The sequence below is a fragment of the Leuciscus leuciscus genome (assembly GCF_965113295.1).
Source record: "Leuciscus leuciscus genome assembly, chromosome: 7".
Taxonomy (NCBI): Eukaryota; Metazoa; Chordata; class Actinopteri; order Cypriniformes; family Leuciscidae; genus Leuciscus; species Leuciscus leuciscus.
The window spans coordinates 24,061,415-24,076,870 of NC_138731.1; the positions used below are offsets into that span (position 1 = coordinate 24,061,415).

A 15,456-nucleotide genomic window follows, 5' to 3' on the forward strand; every position below is an offset into this window, starting at 1 on the left:
TTTGTGGAAACCTTGATATGTTGATAAATTATGAATAAAAAAAAAACCTTACCGACCCCAAACTGTTGGGATAGTGGTGTATAATACTGTGTGTGTGTGTTTATTCTTTCTGAATATAACTTTCTTCTTCTTTTCTGCAGGCTATAGATAAATACTGTCGAGTAAGCGGAGGTTTCTCTGGTGTTAAAGACGTCTACTCCTCCAACCCCACCTACGATGACGTCCAGCAAAGCTTCTTCCTGGCTGAAACGCTCAAGTAAAAGTCGTTCCATTTACTGATGCACATAATGCGAGTACACATTGTTATTGTACATTAAACAATGTAATAATGATCAGATACTACTATAATGGTCAACATTACTATGCAACATACAGATGATAGCACTGTGAAAAGCAGTGACTATCAGCTAAACAAAGTAGGATTTGCAGAGGAAATTGGAGTGAAAAAGACAGCCAGTCATTACTGCAACCTGCTGGTGCCATTGAGACACTGCAGTTTCTCACAAATGTCTTTTGAACGGGATACATCAGATCTGTGACCTAGTTTGGAACCAGTATCAGGTTAATTCTATGATCCCTGCATGTGTGTGTTTCTGTAGGTATCTATATCTGCTTTTCTCCGGCGATGAGCTGCTGCCTCTTGAGAACTGGGTGTTCAACACGGAGGCCCACCCTCTGCCCGTCCTGCACCTGGGCAACATCACCCTGCCTGGCAGCGAGACCCAGCGGTAGAGCGGACGCACCGGGGGGGCGCTCTCCCCCTCACTCGCCCCTTTTTCTATACGCCTCCCTCCTTGTGAAAGACAGCAGCTGCTAGTGCAAAGGAGAGGAGAGAACTGTACCCACCAACCACTGTCTCCTCCTGGACTGTGAATCATGGGACTTCAGTGAACGGAGGAGACCGAACTCTTTTTATCTCTGTCTCTCATATATTCTCTGAAGGACAGACTGCCGGATTGATCATGCGCGACTCTCTCTTGTGGCCGCTGGTCTGACACACACTGTACACACATTTGCGGACATAAAGACCTTCTGAAATGGATGTGCATTTCTCACCAGGGAAGGATTTTAACAAGTTTGTTCATTCGTTCTTTTTTTTTTTCTTTCTCCAATTTGCCGGCGTTTCATGTCATCAGCTCAGCACTAAATCACTTCGAAATGGTGGATACATTTTTCCCGGACCAGAGCCTTTCACTTTCTGAGCCGGGCTCCTGGAGACAGCAGATGTTGGGTTTGACCACCTGTGAAATCTTTCTCCAGCTGAGGTTGAATTTAGGCCACAGGCACCCAGGGATGTTCTTTTCTCCAGGATTTCTCTTCAAACAGTCTCTCCGACGTCTCTGTTAAGGTTAGCGTGTAAAAACAGACACGTGCTGCTATCGTACAGATGCTGCCTGCGAGACCGTCACCACCGTCATTCCAGAAACCTGCGCTTTTCTGTGTCTCTCCATTCCTCTCTTTCTTTTCATCCTTTCTGAATGCTCAATTTCATTCACACTGCTTTCTGAAACATTGGATGGGTTTTGCCATACATTGAAGCAGCAGCAGCTGTAACTTGTGAGAAGTCGCAGTGCTTTAGATGCTAATTCTCACGGCCATCACCATTTGTTTTCATTTGTCGACGGTGTCGCTCTGGTAGACCAGACCAGATTTTTTCAACAGCAGTTTTACCACTAATCGTAGCCAACGAGATAGAGATTTTTATATATATATATATAAATATGGGGTTTAGAGTTCAGAAAATACACTGTGTGTGCCCTGTACAAGAAACCCAGAGTAAATGAAACACAAAAACCAGTGCAAAGATTTTGAATACAGTTGCATAACAACAAAGCCCATGATGTAGGATGTTTTAGACTTGGTAATACTAAACTGAGGTCAAAGACCTTTTTTTTGTCATTCCTGTTTCTGTTCTTTAAAGTCAAATGCATATCTCTGAATATTTCATGTGAGTTTTAACATGACTTGTTCCATGAATGTTTCGGTCCTAGGCTGTAAACATTGAGAACCGGTGGTGGAAGACAGAAACAGATTCTTGATATCAGATGATTCACTCAAGTTTGATCAAACATCTAATCATATTGAAGTTTTTTATTTATTTAAAAAAAAAAAATTGTCTTGTTTGACCTTTAATGAATATTGATTCAGTCTGTTTGGAAGACGTGCTCAGCCTTATGCACTCCGACTCATGTTTGTTTGTTGTAATCTTCTATCGTGTGAAATGGCACATCCACAGAATATTTCATGTAGTTGATCGGAGAAGGAAAAGTTTATTATTTTCTCATCTTAATTTGTGAAGAATCTGTTTGAGAATCAGTCTTTCAAAAAGACTTAAGCACCACTGGGTGTCATCGAAGGGTCTTTCTCTTTATATCCTGTCATTTCAGTTCTTCTCGTGTCCTCTCCTCACCTCTAGATGGCAGAAGTTGTGTCCCATTTTCTTTTTTTCCCCAGTAACATGACTTTGACTAATGGTGAGTGAAGCCCAGGCCAACACTCTTCCCTGGTGCTGCTGGGTGGGTTTCGAAAATGCTGTGTTCTGTATTTGTATTTTTACTGAACAAAAAAAATAACTGTAAATATGTTTAAAATACCACACAAATTCAATAAAGATGTTACAAAAAGTGAATGGAATAAAACAAAAGCTTTTATTGTCGAGTCTTTTCTTACTGACTCATAAAGAAGACGCTTGCACACTTACAGTGGAGGTCATAGTTCAGGAGGATCAGACGGCTTCATTTGAATGCAGGTTTCCCACAATCATAGAAGATCAGGATATATCAAGAAAATTGAAAATCAGAATTACCAGACCTAAAAATCACTAAACTTCTTTAAATGACAGAGAAGCCATGGATGTTTCTGTAGTGAATATCATTTTCATATTTATGCTCGCATAGGACTGAACGCTGAATCCTCCATTGAGCCTTATTCAAACCGTAGGATGAACTTTGTCTAATTTGAGACATTTCTAAGATACAAACACTATTGATCAAAAGTATGGGGTCAGTCTTTTTTTTTCTAAAGTAATTAAAAAATGTATCGAGTAAGGATTCATTAAATTGATCAAAAGTGACTGTAATGACAAATTTACAGAAGATTTCTATTTCAATGAAATGCTTTTTTGAACTTTATTCATAAAAGAAATCTGACAAATGCATCACAGTTTTAGTTTTTTACAATTGATGAGTGTTTATTGAGCAGCAAATCAACATATTAGAATGGTTTCTGAAGGATCATGTGACACTGAAGACTGGAGTAATGATGCTGAAAGCACAGCTTTACAATCACAGGAATAAATTACATTTTAAAAATGTTCAATTATAAATATTTCACAATGCCAGTTTTTATTGTACTTCTGAACAAATAAATGGAGCGTTGATGAGCAGAAGAGACTTTATATTAGTGACCCCAAACTTTTGAACAGTAGTGTAAATGTTTGAATGGAAACACTACAGTTTATATGTGATATTATTTATTGCATTAGAACTAACAACATTTTCCAATACCTAAAGCTGTGGGAACCTTATGGATTTGTAAATACTGTAAATTGCCTTTGTTCTTATATTATTATTCTAACACATCCTATATATAGATCGAAAGTAGATACAGTATGTAAATTTCCATTATTTCAGTAACAATGTTATTGATAAATGATGTGCTATCTATTTGTTTTAAGGCCTTCATGCTCCTTTGCTCTTGGCAGCACACATTGATATTACAGGTCGTGGTGAACTGGTCCTGGCACATTACCCCTGCTCTCAGTATACAGGTCATCCCCATTGCAAACAGTATTCACACATGTGTGTTTGTTGTTGTTTTCTCTGTTTAGCAGAAGCAGCAGATTTGAGGGCAAAAAATGAGGGATTTCCTTTCTTTTTTTTTTTTTTTCTGTCCTCTGTCATTGAGCTGTCTGGTCTGACCGCAGCGTGACAGGACGGGATGGATGGGGGCAAAAGAAGGAAGCAGAGGTCATGAGCTGGGTGTCATTTGCCCTCTTTCAATCTGACATCATGTGACCCCTCGGTATCATCTGCTCAACAGATGCTGAACGATGACTGATTTCTCTTTCCACACATACAGTGGTGTCCAAAACTCTGAGACCACCGGTGGAAATGCTTGTTTTTGCATATATAATATTACAACACAATATTGAGTTTGCATGAATCAGGCATCTTGTGCTTCAGCCGAAGCGAAAAGAAATGCTGAATTTTATGAACATAGTGGTCTTCACCATCCATATAAACTTTAGAGACTACACATATATTTTTCAAAGTTGTAAATAAAGATTATTGGAGTAAGTTTTACTTGCCATTTCTTTGTAATAATTTGTGCAATGTCTGAGTGAATATTGTTTCAAAGTAAATCTTACACCAAAATGTGTTCAGTGTAATTTAGGGTCATCTTAGGCCACAAAGTCAACTGCTGCTCTGTGGAAAACAGTGAGTGATAAGCTTGGAGAAACTGGCATGTTGCAAGTGTGCGCAGCAACAAAAAAGCGCCAAGGTCACTGTGAACCAGGTAGGTCAGTTGGCAACTTCTATTAATGATAGCAAACCGATTACACGCGCAGAGAGAGGGTGTGCTGACAGCTAGTACCACTGGAGAAAAGCGAGATTTGACTTTCAGAAGAAAAGTCAGTGAGTTTGCAAACCTCTTGCTGAAAAAGCATAGGCCTAGTTATCTTTTCTTTTTTAAGGGAAATAATATAACCAAAATCATGTCATTTGTGCCGAGTTTGTTTCTGAATTATGGTATAGGCAAGATGATGTTTGTTATCATGCCTGATCTGACCTCATCAACACTGTTACTATACACTGATGAGCCAAAACATGTCACGCTGATAATCTAACAAGGCCACATATTAAGGTCTTGGTAGATTAGATGGTATGCAAACAATCAGTTCTTGTAATCAACATGTTGGATGCAGGAGAAATGGGCAGAAATAAAGATCTGAGAGTTTTTGACAAAGGCGAAATTGTTATGACTGGGTCAGAGTATCTCTGAAGTGGAAAGGTTTGTGGGTTGCCTTTTGTCAGAAGTGGTGAGAATTTACCAACAGTGGTCCGAGGATTAACAAACCGCAAACCGGCGACAGGGTGTTGGGCGCCCAAGGCTCATCGATGCATGAGGGCAACGAAGGCTATCCCGTCTGGTCTGATAAAATGTTAATGATGGTTAAGGGAGGAATGTGTCACAACACACACTGCATCACACTCTGCTGCGTAGCCACAGGGCAATCAGAGTGCCTATGATGACCCCTGTCCACCGGCGAATGTGCCGACAATGAGCACTCGAGTGTCAGAACTGGACCTCGGAGCAGAAGAGAAGGTCACCTGGTCCGATGAGTCCTGTTTTCTTTTACATCACGTGGACGTCCGTGTGCTTTTGTGCTGTTTACCTGGGGAAGTGATGACACCAGGATACACCGTGGGACGACGAGAAGCCAGTGGAGGGAGAGTGATGCTCTGGGCAATGTTCGGCTGGGAAACTCTGAGTCCGGCCATTCATGTGGACGTAAAATTTGACACGTGCCCCCTACCTAAACATTGATGCTAACCAGTTACACCCTTCATGACAGTGGTGTTCCCTGGCGGAAGTGGGATAATGCACCCTGCCACACTGCACACATTGTTCAGGAACGATTTGAGGAACATGATGAAGAGTTCAAGGTGTTGTCCTGGCCTCCAAATTCCCCAGATCTCAATCCATTTGAGCATCTGTGGGATGTGATGGACCGAGTTCAATCCACGGCATCTCCACCTTGCAGTCTACAGGACTTGAAGGATCTGCTGCTAACGTCTTGGTGCCAGACACCACAGGACACTCTTGTAGAGTCCATGCTTGCTGTAGAGTCCATAGTTCTTTTTTTATAGTTATAGTTATGATAAAAAATTATGCCAAACTACTTAAAAAGGGTTTCTTTTACAGGAAATTCATATTTCATATTGGGTATTATTTATTTATGAATTGCATTTATTCTATTTTTGAATAAATTAATACAAAAAATTATCTGCCATATTTAAAAGGATAGTTCCCCCAAAACTGCAAATTCTGTCATTATTTTTTCACCCTCATGTTGTTCCAAACCTGTGTGACTTCTGGGGAACACAATATATATATATAAATATATTCTGAGAAATGTATCTGTGTTGGTCATCAAAACTATTTGGTTATCACCATTCTTCAAAATGTCTTCTTTCATATTCCACAGAAGAAAGAAAGTCACCCAGGGTGAGTACATGATGACAGAATTTTCAATTTCGGGTGAACTTTCCCTTTAACTAGCTTCTCAGCTGACAGATGAATTTGTCCAGCAATTGAGAGCCAGTTCTCCAGTCCCGTATTAACCGAACCCCTCTCCAGAGGACATATGAGACCCCTTGCATCGTGTTTTTGTATCTCAGGACCTCTGAATTTTAATCAATAGATCCCAGAGGGTTGCTGATGTCACGGGAAGGAGAGGATTATGAATGTCACTATGAGTCACTATGTGAGCCGATAGACAGAGGGGAAAAAAACAATTGCGTGGACGTCCGCATACGTAGTGGAGAGTTTAATGTGTTAATGGGCAGTATGTGCGTGTGCGCGCCTCCTTCAGTGTGTTTAATGTGTTAATGGCCGCCGGTTAACCATCCGTAGCATGGACAGTGAGTCATTTCCACTTGGCTCTGGTCCCAGCTGCAGCAGGTGGCATTGCCCCTCCTCACAAACTAAATGACATTCACCTTTGAACAAAACACTGCTTAATTTCTGCTCGATTCAGCCCTCTCTGTGATGTTTATTTATTCTATAAATCCACCTGGGAAGGAAAATGCTTGCTTAGCCTCATAAGACTCCATGTATCGTTAGATGTTTCTCAAAGGCTTTGAATGTGACATTTGGTGCTGTTTGTTTGATGATGCTGAAAGAAATCTTTGTTTGATGGCTGTGTGTTCTCGTGCTTTTAGCAAATCCAACAATGGAATGACAGATCATGGTTCGGATCTCAGAAATTCAGAAGCATATGTGGTTTTAATGCATTAACCTTTACCGTCCGTCACTGTTTATTTCTGAGCTCCAAGTGTGAAAACAGTGACAAACTTTGGTGATGTAGCTTCCTGCGAGCTAAGTCATCTAGAATAACTTGGAGTTATGACTCATGTCCTTTTTTTTCAAAGGTCAAAAAGTTGTTAAAAAAAGTCTTACTAAGAAAAGGTTCAGTAACCTGTTTGGGCAGTAATAACCCACATGCGATCGACATACTTTAGTTCTCTTACGTAGCACATTGTTCATGCCTCATCCTCTGAATGCAAATGAATCAACCTTTTCGGAAGCATAATTGTGGATTTGAACACCCTTATACACGCTTAAAAATAATGTTTTCACAGCAATACCATAGAAGAACCATTTTTGGTTCCCCACAGAACAGTTCTTAAAATAACCATTTTATTGTTCTTAGTGTGAAGACCATTTAAAACATATAAAGAACCTTTTCTCACTGTAAAGAACATTTTGTGCAATGGAACCACAGATGCCAATAAAGAACTTTTATTTTTAAGAGTGAGTGTATGAAGTAAAAGCTATAAGCTAAGATAAAACTTTGCATTGTTTTCATTGCTGTCAACATTTAATCGACTGGGTAAGATATGGTGCGATGGTTCCATATAACAATCTTTGATTTTCATTGCTGTGTGTGTATGAATCAGCTTTGGGAATGACACTCCCATCATAAATGTAAGTGGCACAGGGAATAGCATTTTGTTTGTGTTTTTTCCTTATCTTGTATAATTATGTGCAAGTCCTCACTATTGACGTCATGTTAGATTAACACAAAACTGTTAGGACAGTCCCTCAGATCCAGTTTCTAATTCTCTCTCCATTCCTCTCTCGTTCTCTCTTTCTCTTGTTGTTCTCAGTCATTCACAAAACTGATTGTGATTCAGACCCAGCACACAAAACTGGAGTTTCCTCACATGCGATTGAGCAGTCATTTCCTGTTTTGGTTTCTCATATCATTTATACCCTCATCATAATTAAAAAAGAAAAAAGATTTAGAAGGAAGCAAACAGACAGGAAAATCCCTCCCTCATATTTCCACTGGAGGCTGCACTAGGTCTGATGGTTTACCCAGAAGCATCAGCGATATGCTGTATGTGATGATGTTGCACTACTTTCCTGTACGGTTTCTCCAGTTGTGCTTTTACACCCACTTATTCTGTTTTACTCCCTCAAACTCACCATCCACAATCTCACTGACATTCACCACAACGTGGCTCATTCTGTATGGACCACTCAGTGTCTGTCTGTTGGAGTGTCACTTAGATCCAGCTTTTCAAAGACAAATATTAATTAGTGTCTGTTTTTCTCACAGTTATGAAAAACACCACCTACAAAAGAGCATGTGTGTGGGTGGGTTATGTTTGTAAGGGCCACATTTTTTTAAATGTCCTCACAAATATAGTGCATACATGCTTTTGAAATGGTCCTCAAAATGATAAAGGCACATCAATTGCTTTGCTTGTAAGTTACTCTGCTGGTACTGACTCTACTAATATAAGCAGTTGTGTGTGAGGGATAGGTTAGGTTAGCCCTAGGCTAACTAGTAGGTTATTTATAATCACTATAGGCTATGTGAATATTTCCAGTTATAGTCTACCTGATGACATTCTTGAATATTTCTAGGCTTTAGAGAAAAAAGTCAGCTAGATTTATCAAAAACATGTCTCATGAGACATTAGCAAATTATTTTATAATTTTCACTCTGACAAAAAGTAGTTGAGCTTTAAATATTCCTGACAGCCCAGCTTATCTAAGGCACCTGTGGAAAACAACTATTTAAATTATTTGATCAAACCCCAAACATGTTACTGTCAAATGTGAACTAGCCTACTTGCTACCACAGCTTGCTACTCAGGTCTCAGCTACTCTGCCAAAACCGGACGTCAAATTCGACATGTGCCTGTGGTCTCCTGGCAACAAAAAAAAAACTCTTCAGCCAATCACAGGCTTCGGCTGGCGCATTGATACAAGCGAATAGAACGCCGTATGTTTTTGAATTCCATATAGAGCCTTAGTCCATTGATGCCTTGTAGAGCGGAGCTCAGCACTGGAGTATTGGTAAGTTCAATGCAGATTGTTATTTATTTAGATTATTTGATTGTTATAGAAAATAAACATTTGTATGTTTGACCCACGTGATGATGGCATGGCTTCAGAAAAAATAGTGCGCAGTGGAGGTGCGGAGAGTCAGGTTGTTTTGTAGGCAGTTATAAGAGAGCGCGCATGTGTGTGCTCTTCAGAACTGAAGCGCTGGTGTTTGACGACTGAACAGATGGATGGAGCTGCTGCTGCTAATAAACCTTATTTGACATCCACTACTTTGTGCCGACCACGTTGCTGAGAACTTCAGGTGGATTTCTTGAGAACAGTAGGTGCGACGTTTTTTATATTTATACTTCATAAGCGCGTTGGATCTGTGTGATTTGGATGCAGTCGGAAGATTTACTTTATTTTCAGATTAATTGCAGGTAAATTGGTTTGGTTGGTTTGAACGCTGACCTCGCGCACATTGTGGATCTTTCGATCTCACGTGCGCTTTGTATCAAACGATTGGTTTTCATTTAGGCATCATACTCTTGAGTAAATAGCTCGTTTTGAATCTTTCAAGTATGCATTTTATTTCGAACTTTGTAGTACGCATGTTTTACTTACGTTGCATGTAGTTTTGATTAAAGTTTATATTGTCGTGAGTTCGCGTGCTGAGTGCCATGTATCAAAACCTCTTCTTGTAATTTACCTCATGTAAGTTGGAATCAATTCAAAAGGAATCAAGCGGGCATTTTCTTATATTATTCCAACATAAAACAAAATGGAAAAACATGTACATTTTAGAACCATTTTGTTTTCAAGGCAATTGTGGTTACCAAACAGAATACAATTCAGTAAGACATCAATGGGAATTATTTTATTTATTTATTATTTTTTTTTTTTTAAGATTAAGACAAAAACACGGTTACATTGTATCCTGTAGGGACCATATAACAAACTGGTATTTTTTTTTTTAAGGCTACCAATTTTTGTAATTTTATTTGATTCCATTTTGTATATTTGAAAATTCTTATTATTGTTTTAAAATTACGATGGGAATACTGTTCACATTCTTTGTTGTTTGGCTCAACCCTGTCAGAGTCATATTCATAATTTAGGAATTGCATACATTTCGTCAAGTTAATCAGTGTGCATGAATTATGAATGCTCTTTTGGGATTTGTTTGGATTTTTTTATTATTTTTTTTAAATTATTGGAATCATGATGAATTAGTTGAGGAGCAGCTGAGTGTCACCCATTATAAATGCTTCAGTTCTGTTTGGCCTTCTGGAAAGCCTGAGAATCATTGTTAGCTTTTCTGTTATGAGAGTGAACCTGTTAGACCATTTATTATATATATATATATATATATATATATATATGTATGTGTATGTTCCCTAACTTCCCTTTGGGCTTATTATTCCAACTAAATATTAACTATCTAGATAAAGAGATTTTTGAAAATTGAAAATCAGTGAAATTGTTTTTGCACTTGTCCTAGGAAACTGCATAGATGGCAAACATGGCCTCAGCCTCATCCAGCAGCGAAAGTGAGTCGCAAAGTGTGCTTACCTGGGAGCAAGTGTGCCGTTTGAACGACGTGCTGACAGAGGTTGTGCCCGTTCACGGACGTGGCAACTTTCCCACCCTGGAGGTCCGGCTAAAGGATATCGTACAGATGGTGAGGAACCGTCTGGAGCTGAGTGGCATTACAGTCAAAGATGTGCGTCTGAATGGCTCCACTGCTAGCCACGTGCTGGTAAAGGACATTGGCTGGAGCTACAAAGACCTGGACGTCATCTTCAGGGTAGACCTTCCTCGGGAAGAGGAATTCCAGCTCATCAAAGATGTGGTTCTAAGCACTTTGTTAGACTTTCTGCCCGAGGGGGTAAACAAAGAGAAGATCACTCCTATGACTCTGAAAGAGGCCTATGTCCAGAAGCTGGTCAAAGTCTACACTGAGCAGGACCGCTGGTCCCTCATCTCGCTGTCCAATAACAATGGCCGCAATGTGGAACTTAAGTTTGTGGATTCAATCCGGAGACAGTTCGAGTTCAGCGTGGACTCCTTCCAGATCATTTTGGACTCTGTTCTGTCGTACTATGACTTCTCAGAAAACGCCATGTCTCGGCACTTCCACCCTACTGTGGTCGGGGAGAGCGTGTACGGTGACTTTGCCATGGCTCTGGACCACCTCAGGAACAAGATGATTGCCACCAAACGGCCAGAGGAGATCCGTGGAGGTGGTTTGCTCAAATACTGCAACCTCCTGGTGAGGGACTTCAGGCCCACGGACGAAGATGAATTTAAGGCCCTGGAGCGCTATATGTGCTCCCGTTTCTTCATTGACTTTCCCGACATTGGTGAGCAACAGCGCAAACTGGAGGCTTATCTGCAAAGTCACTTTGTCGGTGAGGAGAAGAACAAGTACAACTACCTCATGATCCTGCGGCGGGTTGTGAACGAGAGCACCGTGTGTCTCATGGGACACGAGAGGCGGCAGACACTCAACCTCATCTCGCTGACGGCGTTTCGGGTGCTCGCCGAGCAGAATGCCATACCTGATGCGTCCAACGTCACCTGTTACTACCAGCCGGCTCCGTACGTCAGAGACCTGAACTTCAACAACTACTATGTGGCCTCTTGTAACCAGTCCATTCCAACTTGGTTGCCTTGTAACTAAGACATGATTCTTGTTCAACAAAATCCATGAGTTGGCTAGAAAAGCTGGATTTTTGGCCATAAGGGATGTTTCCCTCTGTAGGCATAAAGGATCTTTAAAATGACAAGTGTTTCCTTTCCTTTTCTTTCTTTTTTTTCTTTCTTTTAATTCCTTCTCTGCAGAGGTGCCAAGATGTTTTTGATTCAAAGTGATATATTTTAGCTAATGAATTAGTTTCTTTTCTTTTTTTTTTCTTTTTTTTTTTTTAAAAACCTTAATATTCTAAAGTTTCAGATTTGTTTGCTCTCGTCGCTGTCCTTGCTCTGAGAGATTCATTTTTTTTTTTCCATGTTGAAAAGAAACAATTCCCACAGTGCCTTAATATATTGTAACCCTAAAAGTGAAGGAAATGCACATTGGGGCAAAATTATATTTTTCCTGTGATACAAAATATAAAGGCCAAAAAAATACAAAATGTTCTTAGAAATTCAGAGAAAAAAAAATTACATAAAATTGAGAGAAAAAGATATGAAAAATGTGAGCACAGGTGGAATAGGTATTTTAGGTCTCAAGTTATCAGGAGATTTTGATTGTTTTTTTTGGTACACTAGTGGGCAGCTAAAGTTCTTTTTGTTCTCATGAATAGAAATGTTAACAGAATCATGTTGAAGTATTCATAGCAATGCGCTTCAGTTTGCTGTGTGAATGCATACAGATGACTTTTGTGTTCCAAATTGTGCAGTTTGTAAACTTGTTCAGTCTTGCTAGTTACATCCAGGGTGAGAAACTGAAGTAGTTTTCAGCGTGTACAAAGAGAATTTGTCCTCTTCCCATAGCTAGAGAGAGCAGTAAAAAGTCGTTTTAATGAACTAGATTAATAAGGCTCCTTGGATCTAGTGGTTTAATCTTCCCTTCATATCTCATTAACATTGTGTACGCGTTTAAATGGGACCGAGAGGTCATGGTTGTCCATACAAGGATCAACTGTTGGACGATGGGTCCTCCTGAGCTTTTTGCAGCCATTAGCAGACTTAGCATTGCCGTGTGTAACAAGACCTCCAGCTAACAGCCCAGCCAAATGGTGTCACGGTGCTCTAAAATTATCCCTTCCCTCTCGGGATGTGCCTTGAATGGACAGCATATGGGATGGAATTTCTAGTGGGGCGAATGTCTTTCCTGTGCTTCTGATTCGCGTCACTGTAGATGACACTGTATATGTGAATGCTGGTATGTCACAAGGCCTTTTCTGATAGTTGAGGTGTGGGAGGGTTCACTGCTGTAACCGGGGGATAGACCAATGCTCAGTCAAATGGATGTAAAAACACATTGGTGTGGATTTCTTTCCAGGTTTGGATCTAATCGATTTTGCTGGGGTTGCTGCTCTTGATCTTTATTGGGCTTCAGTGTCTCCTGTCTTGGTCCTTTGTCAGTGAATTTGACGTAATGGCTTCAAGGAACATTGCAAGTGTCAGTTGGGTAAAATCAATTCCATGCTTTTTGTAAGTTAGACAGTATTAAATTGTGACTGCCTATTACTGTCCATTACCCCCCCCCCACCAATCATGCCCATGTGTAGTTCCTCTTTCGACAGTCATCCATTCAGAGAAGTCTAGTACTCCGCTAGCTGCTCTTACGTAATGGCTGACAGCTGTCCCCTGCCCCTCAGGTTCCCTCTTCGTCTCTGCTCGCGCGCCTCAGCTCCTGCTGCTTCAGCTTGTACAAGCACATGCATGAGATAACCATGAGAGCCACGTTCCTTCTCTTATCAGCCGTCACAGACTTCTAGGGTAATGAGAGGGGTCACACAGCCTCCCTTTCAGTGGGTCACACCCCAGAGTGTATTGAGCTGGAATGGATTTTACTCTTATGATTTTCTTTTCTTTTTTTGGGCCCCTACACCTTCGTATAATTTTGGGACATGCCGACATGCAGACTTTGGACCAATGTTTGAACCAGCAACACAGCACATGTGCCTTTTTTTGTGGTCACCCATTTGGGTTTAGCTTATGACTTTATGCGAAATGCAAGTAAAGACCTTGTAGCTCAATCCTCTGGTTTCAAAACAATTTGGTTAATAAAGGTGAAGGAGGATGAATGACATGGACAACTAAGAATGCAAAGTTTATTTTTATTATTTAGTCCCAGTTATACCTTATCAAGTCATGTCACACCCTGCTTTTTCTGAGTGTAGTTGTCTAGTCATTCCAGTTGTTCTGTAATTTTTATGTCTTTTCCTCCTCCTAACCAAAGCAAGTACTGTGCACTACACAGCGCTTTCAAAATCTCTTAAGGCCAAATAGTTAAAATACCCATTTCAATAAATGCACTTTACAGGCCTTGTCATACTCAAGCCCTGTGAACACACAAGCTATACGTTTTTTTCTTTTTTGTCGTCTCAGGGACATAAAGGGCTACAGTCTTGATGGCAACAACTGTTCAGCGAAAGCAAAAGTTGAACTGTTTGAAATGCTTTGTCTTACAACTGAGATATTAAGTAAAATGTCAGCGCACCAGGAACAAGTACTTCTGTTTCAGAACTGGTTTCCCCCTCTCTTTTTTTGGATGTATAAAGGGCACTTGTATGATCTGTAGTTGTTGGCCAACATAATTATCACCTTAATCTGTCCTTTATTGATCATGTGTATTACAGTCACAAAAAACAAAAAGAAACATGGCATTTGTTTAGGTGTTTTTTATTTATTTTTTTTAAATCTTTATCTTGTGCACTTCACTTAGATAAGGCATGGTGTGATGAGGCTTGGTTCATTTCCTGTTTGAAGTCTGTGTAAAGTGTGTTTCATGGAAAGGGAGTGTTGAAAATGGGAAAACATGCTTTTGTGTATTGAATTCATATTGTTCTTTTTATTTTCTTTGTCCCCTCTGTCTGCTGTAATTCCATATTCCCCAGTGTTAACCTTTATTCATTAGACAAAGGTGTTGGAGCTTTTGTAACTGCTCTGAATGCTTCTGTAACTCTGTGTGTGCAGGGGAGGTTTATTGGATTTGGATATGCTTGTCTAAAGTGCAAGTCTTGATGATTGAGGCCTTTTTGAAGCCCTTTTGCAATGTTGCAAGTGGAGTTGTGGATTTCAGCACATTTTTGTTTACTTTTTTTGTGTTTTATTTGTCTTGTTTGTCTGTAAAGATGCTAATGATTGTGAGTTTAAAAAAAGTGAAAAATGGAAGAAGTCGCACTATTATTTTGAAGTAGTTATGTCGGCTCTCTGATGTCGGCGTGGTGATTTAATGATGTAGATTCATTATGCCATTTTGTTTCAAAGCACTTTTACCTCACTATAATTTTCCTTTGGATGGAATTGAGAATAAGGAAAATGTGTATCAATGGGAAAAAATAAAGTATTGAAAGCCCATTCTTTCTCATGCTCTTTTCTTTGAAAGTAAAACATTTTCTATAAAATTCTACAGTGTTCTACAAATGTAAAGTCTACCTGAATAAGTTGGTTTTTAAATGCTTGCCTGAACTAAGTAAATTCTATATTCAATTTAAGCTTAAGGAAATTAAAGCGTAAATGCTGTTATAAAAATTAAGTAAAACCTGCTCAACTTTCTGATATTAGTGTTCCCATCATGCACTGGGCCATGAATAAGATAGAATTTTTCACTGTTTTCCAGCTGTATTAAACTGTTTTATCGTTGCTTTTGTTAGGTTTAGTAACATGCTTTTTTTTTGGTGACATCTGGAGTTCATTTTCTTCTATTTCTATTCA

The 15,456-nt window shown here is 39.7% G+C and overlaps 2 protein-coding genes across 3 annotated transcripts in view; both read left to right on the top strand.

The window, feature by feature from the left end:
- The window catches only part of man1a2 (mannosidase, alpha, class 1A, member 2), a 94,916-nt gene extending 92,265 nt beyond the window's left edge, over positions 1-2,651 (top strand). The window contains exons 13-14 of the mRNA XM_082175313.1: positions 141-256; positions 600-2,651. Of these exons, the coding sequence (XP_082031439.1) occupies positions 141-256; positions 600-732 (249 nt within the window). The 3' untranslated portion in view covers positions 733-2,651. The remainder of the gene's footprint in view (positions 1-140; positions 257-599) is intronic.
- A 6,597-nt stretch (positions 2,652-9,248) lies between these two features.
- Positions 9,249-15,099, top strand: tent5c (terminal nucleotidyltransferase 5C). Of its 2 annotated transcripts, none has more exons than XM_082174864.1 (2): positions 9,249-9,406; positions 10,568-15,099. In XM_082174864.1, exon 2 carries the CDS (start codon positions 10,580-10,582, stop codon positions 11,747-11,749), a length of 1,170 nt encoding a protein of 389 aa, XP_082030990.1. In that variant the 5' UTR covers positions 9,249-9,406; positions 10,568-10,579; the 3' UTR covers positions 11,750-15,099. The 2 variants fall into 2 exon arrangements, with proteins under 2 accessions (XP_082030990.1, XP_082030991.1); XM_082174865.1 differs by having other exon boundaries at positions 9,257-9,410.
- Positions 15,100-15,456: the final 357 nt, after the last annotated feature.